The sequence below is a fragment of the Rhodnius prolixus genome, unplaced genomic scaffold (genome assembly GCF_049639745.1).
Source record: "Rhodnius prolixus isolate KJV_2025 unplaced genomic scaffold, Rpr scaffold_4, whole genome shotgun sequence".
NCBI lineage: Eukaryota > Metazoa > Arthropoda > Insecta > Hemiptera > Reduviidae > Rhodnius > Rhodnius prolixus.
In genome coordinates, this window is record NW_027411614.1 from 32,457,874 (window position 1) to 32,467,520 (window position 9,647).

General features: G+C 31.9%; 1 protein-coding gene and 1 long non-coding RNA gene across 8 annotated transcripts in view; one reads left to right on the plus strand and one right to left on the minus strand.

Moving 5' to 3' along the window:
- LOC141455886 (uncharacterized) overlaps positions 1-7,587 on the minus strand; it is a 52,717-nt gene extending 45,130 nt beyond the window's left edge. For 6 of the 7 annotated variants that reach the window (XM_074131351.1, XM_074131346.1, XM_074131348.1 and 3 more), the window contains exons 1-6: positions 7,286-7,587; positions 5,581-5,733; positions 4,335-4,372; positions 4,139-4,256; positions 925-965; positions 119-248 (exon numbers count right to left, since the gene is read on the minus strand). In XM_074131351.1, the coding sequence (XP_073987452.1) occupies positions 119-248; positions 925-965; positions 4,139-4,256; positions 4,335-4,372; positions 5,581-5,733; positions 7,286-7,441 (636 nt within the window). In that variant the 5' untranslated portion in view covers positions 7,442-7,587. Of the gene's footprint in view, positions 1-118; positions 249-924; positions 966-4,138; positions 4,257-4,334; positions 4,373-5,580; positions 5,734-7,285 lie in introns of those variants that run through there. The other variant, XM_074131350.1, reaches the window with a different exon arrangement.
- Positions 7,588-7,589: 2 nt separating this feature from the next.
- LOC141455892 (uncharacterized) lies at positions 7,590-9,385 on the plus strand. The gene is made up of 2 exons (XR_012459520.1): positions 7,590-7,811; positions 8,220-9,385. It is a non-coding gene; the product is annotated as an uncharacterized lncRNA (long non-coding RNA).
- Positions 9,386-9,647: the final 262 nt, after the last annotated feature.

A 9,647-nucleotide genomic window follows, 5' to 3' on the forward strand; every position in this document is an offset into this window, starting at 1 on the left:
CCAAACTGATAATTTATTTTCATTAAAATTTTCTTTGTTAATGCTAATGTTAATTTTTATGATTGAACATTGAAATCAAAATGATAAGGTTAGAATTCAGAACCTTTATAAAACTAACCATTTGTTCCATTTCTTCTAGCTTATACTTTGTACATTTTAAATCTTCTGTTCGTAAATTCAACAGTTTTTCATTTTTGCACAGCTGAGTTTTTAGGTTAAGCATGGCCTCTTCCAGTTGAGAGTATTCGCTTTAAATTTTAACAAATAAATCCCAATTTTTTTTTGTAAATATTTGTCACAATTCATGTTCAGAATTTTGTTTGGAATCAAACTTAGAGAAGATATTTCTTTAAAAAAGAAAAAAAAAAGTCCAGAAATGCGGACTAACCGGAACATCATTATCATGCAGTTTATATAAAAACTTCAAAACAAAAATTATCTCTTTTTGCTGGATGAGCAAGTATCTCTAAAATAAAGTTTCAAAATGATGGAATAGCCAAACAAAACAGTCCGCAGAGGGTACCTGTAAAAGCTGTATATAAAATGCGTTGGCCTCTGGAAACAGTCTGGATATAGAGGATATTTTAATAAACCTCTCGATCGACTGTTACTATTTAGAGATCGACTACGTCTCAAGTCTTAGGGGCCTAATTCTTTCGCATAAAGTAATAAGGGAACGAAACTATACGGGAATGGGTGCTTATATGTTTAAAGGAAAGAAAAGTGAGCACTTCAAAGAAAAAAAATCAATTCCATACTTAAATCTCTTTCCAGGATCTAATAAGATCGGAATGGGTTTCATAATTTGAGTTATCAAATTTGAAAACTCATGATAATCAAACAACATATAGAAATAATTGAACTAAATAAACAAATCACAAGTAATTAAATGAATAATGATTTCAATTTTTCACGCCTACATACCTATCCATACATTTTTGTGTGGCTTGGTTTGAAACTGCTGACTGTAAAAAAAAACAAAAAAAAACATTAAATTTCATTTCAAGAGCATGGATGGAAATTTAATTACGTATGAACAATTTTTTTTTTTAAAGATTAAATATTCATTTTATTCCTATTTTAAACCTTGGAAATTCAAGGGATCAAAAGTAAGCAACCAGGTTGTAACAAAAGTGCATGCGTTACTTTTAATATATACCTCTTATTATTCTTATTGTTAAGTTTTTTATGGAAGGGGTTAGAGCACTGTACTCCCATGCGGAGATTCCAGGTTGCCTTAAATTTTATCTCGAAGAAGCCTCTTACAGCTTTTAACTTTTAGTGATTATAAACGGAAAGAAACTTTCCAAAGGTTGGCACAGCATTGTAGAGGCTCCGCTTGCCAATGACCTCAGAAAATTGGCACGCCTTAGTAATAAACAATCAAGTTTCCCATTAGTATCATCTTACTTGTCAACTTGTGAGATGTTTTGTGTGATTTTAAAAATAGCCGAGTTGATCATGGAAATTGGACTGATAAAAAAAAAAGATATAACAGCCCAAACGCACTTAATTAATGAAGTAGAGGAAGAATGCTCTTCTTTTCAAATTGGAGATTTATGTGGAGACATGTGTTTTTAAGTGGATTGTCTTAAAATTAGGAAGTCAAAGATTACAAATTGCCTTTTACAACATTTACTTGTTTAAACAATGTTTAAAGTGCAATTTGTAATCTTTCACTTCCTTATTTTAAGACAATCTACTTAAAAATTGACTGCTGGTCCATCTAAAGAAGTTTTCAATGAATTAAACAACCTGATAAACTAACATTGTTGAGTGTTCGTGAACACGTTTCCTTGCAAAACAAACGTAATTTCTCATACGAAGATAAAAGGAATCCTGGAAAATAATATACCGTTTGAAAGCCCATTAGACAAGGAAACTTTTATAAAAAGTGCCAGCACCTAGGTCTGATAATGTTCACGTAAGGGCCTAATGAGTTTTCTTAAAAATTTCGATTACTTTTATTTTTACAGTATTCGGAGAAAGATTGAGACTGGAGGATAACTTATGCTTCGAAATGGTATCAATTTTTAGAAAATTTATCTGTCTTTCTAACCGTGCCATCAGAATCGAATTAGGACTAAAATTTTCTGAGTAATAAAATTTTTATTGCAAAAAAAAGTAATGATTTTAGAAAAAAAAAATTAAATTGACGTCACTCAAGATCAGTGGAAAATATGAAGTCCATTTGAGATGTACTTCACACAATAGGACTATGGATAATAGTTACTGGTTCACCCTGTATGTGCGCTTATCATAATAATCATATTGCTTCATGTTTAAATCAACCAACATCCGTATCTCGTGTTAAGGTTTCCGGACAAGAACTTGTGAAGAAATACAGCATTCTTCTTCCACTCATGTACACAAATAAACAATTAAGGCGCGTCAACTTCTGAAATCACGGGCGCCCAGAGCCTTTTTTAGTATACCCTCTCAATGAGTTCATACAGTAGTAGTGCTGACCAGCGTTCAGTGGAGAAGGGATTGGATGAAGAAAGAAGATAGAATAAAAAAAAAGTTGAGTGCCACTTCGTTTTTTTCTGCATGTGAGTTATATGACGAAACCCCCCCTCTAAAAAATCAATACAAATTAACAACTAGGAAAAACCCTTAGAAACCACTTATTTTTGTATCCATAGTAATGAGACCGTTTATAGTATTGGCTCCTTTACAATTTAAACTCTAAAATAAAAAATAAAAATGCGAACAAATACCAATTACAATTTATATTATTTAGCTAGGCTTGGCTTCACAAGATACGGCCATAGTATGAACACACACACACACACACACACACACAAATAATAACAATAAACAAAAATTTGTTGAAACGATAATTTCCCAAAAGTTCAATTAAAATTAAATAAAATTAACGTTCAAGTTTTAATTACTTACTGAACAAAAAGTTAAATAAATAAATAAATAAATGGAACCCCACTAGGGGTAGTTTATCGTTCAAAATAATTGTAATCATTTAACACCAGCTGTCTGGACCACGTTATATTCTTGGCACAACTAATCTGTACTCACTGACACCTTCTTCGAGCTGACAAGCTACTACCTCAACAAGCCCCTTCTGGAAATTCCGATGGAATTGAGAGTAAAGCAATAATGAAAATTTCTTCGCCAACACTTTCAGCTCGCTCTCTCTCGAGACTCGATTCTTCTATAGTCTAGTCAACCCTTGACTGCCCTTTTTTCTATATTTCGTCTCTATCATCTCAGCTGATTATTTCACCAAAAACTAATTTCACATTCCTTTAAATCTACATAAAACACTAAAACTCTTTCAAAAATAAATAAAAAGAATACATACAACAAACTCTTTTGAATATATAATATTTTAATAAATAAAAACAAAATTTTCTGTCCCTCAGGAAGCCTTTAGTAAAACTGTCTCAAAATCAAGGATAAACTCAATTCGCCATTTTTCTGAATCTTAACTATTGTACTACTATGAGATTAGAACACTTAAGACTACCAGTCCAAGAGCTTAAAGAGGCTCCTGAGAAGAAAAAAATCTAAGAGCAATAAGTAATTAGATTTAATGAACTATAAATTATTATTTTTTTAAAACGAAATACAGGAGGTTTTCTAGCCTAGAAACAGATCACTTGTTCCAGAATCAGAAAACTTTCAGATGAAATAGGCGAACCCCCTCCCATCATGAAACACCTACTGTGGGGTAATATGGTTCTAGGAGCTCCTGAAGCATTCAAAAGCAATTTACACCCTTGGCTGTTTGAGCATGAGTTTTTTTTTTCTTTTTATAAATTAACAATGTTTATTTTGAAAAACCGAACAAGTAAAATCGATGATAGGTTCAGCCACACCAATGTACCAATTTTTTTAGCTTTTCGTATACACGATTCTGAGCCTGGTCATAGTTATCGCTTGATTGTCTCTTTTCGCTTCATAGCTTATTTCTTAAGCAATAAACAATTTTTTGATTTGGAGGAGGTAAAATGAGATATTTGGAGTTGTTTCTTAGATTGCTTTTGACGTTGGAAGGGCATCGTATTGCTTGGTGGCTCTAAGATGGTTCAATTTACACAAAATCATTGATCAAACTTAACAACGGTGATAAACAACATTTTACGCAATACCACTGCTATAAGTACGATATACGTACCTTTTTACTTAAAGTTTTTTTCATATCCTCAATTTGTTTAAGATGATTTTGTATACAACATTCTTTTTCAATTATTGTCTTTTTTGCATTTTCCAATTCAGCTTTCATGTTATCACATCTAAATCAGTAGAATATTAGACAGTTAATATTCTCATTTAACAATGTACTGAAATAATGTATAAGAATTAAAGATTACCTCACATTGAGGTCTGGACAATTTTTGCATGGTGGACGCTAAAAAAGAAAAATTGAAATCATATTACATGCTTTTTTAATTTCTTCTTTTAAAAAATTAAATCATGACTAATTCTATAGAAAGAAAAATGAACATTCCGTTTTGTTTTTTAATAAATTAATTTTATTAAAGAATAAATTGTTAATTAAAATTTCTTTAAGCACAAATATGAGCAAAGCTCGAGGTGGTTAGATTGGATTTCAAGGTTTTCTCTTAGGAGCACAACAAGGGCCTTTTCCACGCTTCCTAAAAAACAATAAAATGAAAGAAAGTACAAAAAAAAGAGTACAAAACATCAAAAAATAAGTTTGAGTAACGATAAATATTTAAGGTATTACCATTTTCAGTTACTTCATAACTTTAACCTAGAACTAACACAACAAAATAATAAATTTTGGTGCTACAAATTTGGCATAAGAATCCTTACATTACATTAATCGTCCCCCCCTCATGTTGTCACCTTCATAGCAATACAAGTGCTAAATGACTGGGCGAATATGATTTAAGAGCAAATTTAATAAAGCAGAAGAATTAGTTCGAAAAAATGGACATAAGAACGGAATATACTAATAGAAGACTATTTTTTGGGGGTGAAAGAGAATTGTTCGACTTATAATCAAATCATTACACATGATGTTACAAATTTTCTACTAATCGTTAGCTCATTTAAGCAATTTAGGGAGAAACACAAATTTTTAATCAAATGGAACAAAATTTTCTAAAATTCAAATTTACTTACGGTGGACGGTCTCCGAAAATTTCCTCATAGGATAAAGTAAAGAACTTTAATCCACAGAGATAATATCTGCCCTCTTCTCTCAGTCTTCGCATTAATTCCAACAATGCATTTATATCAGACTTCAGATTTTCCACCTTTTAAACCAACCACCTTTCACCTTGCTTATATTTGTCAAATTATTTAAAAATGTTATTATATTAAAAAATTACTTGCAAAAACTATAAATTTTGCTGAAATATACACTTATTTTTAGAAATAAATAAGACTGCACTCAACAAATTAGACTGAAATTATTTTTTTTTTGTATTTTTATTTTTTTTTATAATTTAAAAATATTCGACGGTAATATTTAATTAATTTTATAATTTTCTTGTGCAAAAAACTGTCATTTAAACATTAACTTATACAACTGACTTAAAAATCTAGCACATAATTTACTACTAAAACATTTAAATCAAGATTACTAACCGATTCGTTTTCTGCTGTCTTTTTTCGTAGCACGGAGTCTAAGGTATCTACTCTATCAAGTGCGTTCTTTTCCAAATTTTCAACAGTTTTAACGAGCATTCGGTTTTGCTCAGTTAGATCTCGCACCCATTCTTCTAAAGCACCGATCTTGAGCTGTAAATAATAAGTAATATAGTTTCTGTAGCACTTTGTTTTGGCTTAATTTATCAAAATTGTTGGGTAGATATTAAACGATTTTCAGAATTTGTAGCAAAAATTGCTTTGAAAATGAAATAACAAATTCTCATTCCAAAACAATTGCTAAGGTACCAATTCATATTCCCTCAAGGAGAAAATGCTATCACTTCTTCAAGAATCTTCCAGCCTTACCTAAATAACACTCGCACTCTCCAAAGAAGTTGGTATATGGCAACGATTGGGTTTGGTTTGATACAGGCTTAACCCTACTTACAACTCCAAACACTATCACACTTCATGTCCACTCTGTATTTGGATAGTATCTCCCAAATACGAACATCCCCTATTATACAGAAGAATAAAATTTTTAGAGTTTTAAAATTATTTTAACCCTCAGTTTAACACACAGGCTTGTAGAACTAAGTCCTATAAAACGGAGAAGTGGGTCAATCCGCCGCGTGTCCTTCATGTTCCTCGTTTTGTAAGGCCACTTATCGTGATTCTACAAAGTAATTAGTGTGATCAACTTGGAGGTGAAAGCTTTTAAAACCTTTTCTTATACTCAGAAAAATTAGAATAGTTGTGGCCATTTAAAACCTTCTAAAAATAATCCAAAATAAATGTAGAGTCCAAGGTTTCGGAATAAACAATATAATCCAACTTGTAAAATTGAAGGAATTTGCAATATCATTGCAAATTTTCATCTGAGTCGTTCAACTATAAAGAAATTTAAAGTTGATAAAACTAATAAGCACCATAATGTTTCAAGTTTGAAGAGAGCGTTTTGTATAAGCTATGACTTATTTACTCTTGGGAATAGATTTGCTTCCATCACGACAAGATTTTTTTTTGCTTTAAAAGTGTATATATTTAAAAATATGCACTTTAAGGTTGACAAAAAACGAACGTACATGATGCAATTGTGTTTTGTTTGCCTTTAAAATTCCATCTCTGCTAAATGTGAGATTATCTAAATAAAAATATCTAAAACACTGACCTTTGTTAACAGATAACTTATTTGAAAAATCATAAATACTCTAAAACTAGGAAGTTCATATGGTAAAAAAAAAAATCCGATTATTGGCTATTACTTTAAACGGTTTGATATAACATGCACTCACACCCTTCATGTAATCTTAAATTAATATTTTGAACATTTCTACTAATTGCGGGATGGTTGTACAATACCTTACAAACACAGTTATTCACCATAATGGCAACTCATCGTTCTGCATCGTTACTGGCACCAGAGTTAAAGAATTAAATAACTAATTGTAAACGACCTACCTCAGGTTACTGGTTGAAACGATTAAATAAGTTAGTATGCTACAAAAGTTGATTTGTATTTGTAGCAATTATGAAGTTAATCACCAACTTTGGTTGGAATTAATTATGTAAAATTATCTAACATTAAGAGATATGCCTTCAAAATTGAAATATTCAATAACCTAGCTTTCTTATACTTAACGTGAATGTTCTGAAAAAGTTATAAAAAAAAAAAAAAAATGATAATAATAATATAAAATACTTCTGCACATCCTGGATTCGTCATTTCAAGCTTCATAATTTTTTCATTGTACAAGCAATGAAATTCGTCCACTATTTTGGATACATCAGTAGAACATTCTGCTGGCCCACTTTTGGAAAAATCTTCATAATAAACGTTTTTCCTTCCTGAAGCCATTTAAAATATAAAAGCCGTTGAAGAGAGAAGCGAAAATATTAGATTGATCGAGAAACACAACTCAAGAACAAAAAAATTACACTGAAAAATAAAAACAAAATCAAACATAAACTTGAAAAGCGGTCGCCATATTTATAAATATCCAGCTGCTGTGCTCTATTGTTTATTTCATGAAACAGCTTTAATCCCAGCTGCAATAATTATGCATAATTTGTCATAGATAATGGTGAGTAAATGTTGATTACAAACAAGGGAAAGAATAGTAGTCGCCGCTCTTATTCTCTTTTAAAAGGAAACTTGTGTGGACTACTTGATTTTTACAGTACACTTGAATTGATTAGACAATATCATGTTGAAGCGAATAAGTGAGGTAAATATTTTCCGAAATTTTCATCATTAAAAGAAATAATATTTTTGTATACTTTATATTATTATATTATATTTTGTATTTTCCATACTTTAAAGCATGAAATTCGCTAAATTCCATCACACTATATGATATTATCAACTGTATTCTTTAAAGCATTCTTTATTTTATCACCGACCAAACTTAGGTGTTTTGATTTTTATCATGGTGTCACGGTAAGCGGCTGGTGAAGATTAACAGAATTAAAGTAATGTCTCGGTGGTTGGGGGATTCAGGAACCACTGAAATCTCTGCTTGCCCTAAAAAACTAATAAAAGAGAACCGTGTGATGCCTAGCATTCGTTGATTCAGGCTTTTCTTTCCATTCTTTCTTTAGTCCTTTGATGTTTCCTTATCCTGTATTGTTTCTAGATTTCTGCCCCACCCTTTCTTGCGTATATGAGTCGAATTTCTGCAGCAGGGAGTTTGCGTTGGGAGAAATACTTGATTAACGACGGCACCTCAAGATAGAGTCAGCACATTTACTACGAATGGACAAAAGGGCTCATCATCGTATTAAAGACAACTCTTCAAGGAGTAGGAGTCTCCTGTCCTCCAGGATGGAAACTGGTGTAGGTAATAACCACTCTACCTCTGAAAAATTTTCAGGTTACAAAAACATCGGCTTAAGTAAACCTGTTGATCATACTGGAAATAGAGTAAGGTGCGGATTATGGACTATTACAGTTTCATATTTAAGGAATTTTATCGCCTGAGGCAAGTCGCAAACTGGAGAAGAAATCGGCTAAAAATAGAGTGGGACTATTGGGGGTATAGAAAAATAGATTAAGAAAGGCAGAAATACCGTAACAAATAACTTAGTTCCTTCAAATAGTGCTTGCGCATCTAGCTCCTTCAAATAGTGCTTGCGCATCTAGCTTGCGTAAGATCTATAAATAGTGCTTGAGTAAGATCTAGGTAGTGGATCTGGAAGAGAAGAGCACATTATAGAGAAACCTGGCTGGCATCTCTTGCTGGAGGGGGCAAAGGTACATTTCGGGTACTAACACATTGAAAGAAAATCGCTCTCTGAACTGAGGCTGCTAGTAATTCTGGAAGCACCAAGGAGGGCTCAATGGACCTACGATTGGTCTAGTTACATAAATGTAGACCAAAACTCTGTCATAAAAACAATCATAGAGCGAAATGATAGACCTGTTGGAGATTCAAAAACTTTCTATCAGTTTTATCACGGCTGGCAAGTAACGGCCCTGTATAAAATTGGAGTATCTATTTTTTGGTTTTTGAATTTTTTTAATTAAGGCGTGTTGGCATCTATAGCTTTTTTTAGTTCTTCACCGGCCTCCAAACAGCGTTTGTCATTACAACTTTCTATTCTATCACCAGTGGCTGTAACAGGCTCCTAGGAAGGAAATAACCAAGGACAGGCAAGACCTCAAATACGGAATCTCCATATGGGCGTTAATTGCAGAAACCATTTAGCTGATCCCTTCTCTGTTCTATTCTTATTGTTCAGTTAATTAGAACAAATATTAGCTTTGTAATTTACAAAAAATAAATAAATAAAATTATAAGTATATTGTGGAATGTTGCATCTTTTTTGGTGACCGATTCCAAATCATGATGATTCCAATTCAGATTTTGGTGATTCCCATAATAATAATGATATTGCTTCTGAGGAACCTCTATTTTACTTACCAACATTAACATTTAAGTAAAATTATTTTCTTGAGAATGTCAAAGAATGTACATTGAAGAAAACAAATATATTTTCTGAGTACTATTAAGCTGAAGTGTTACGATTGAGTCAAATTGTTTTGTCGTTAAGACTTTCTCGAA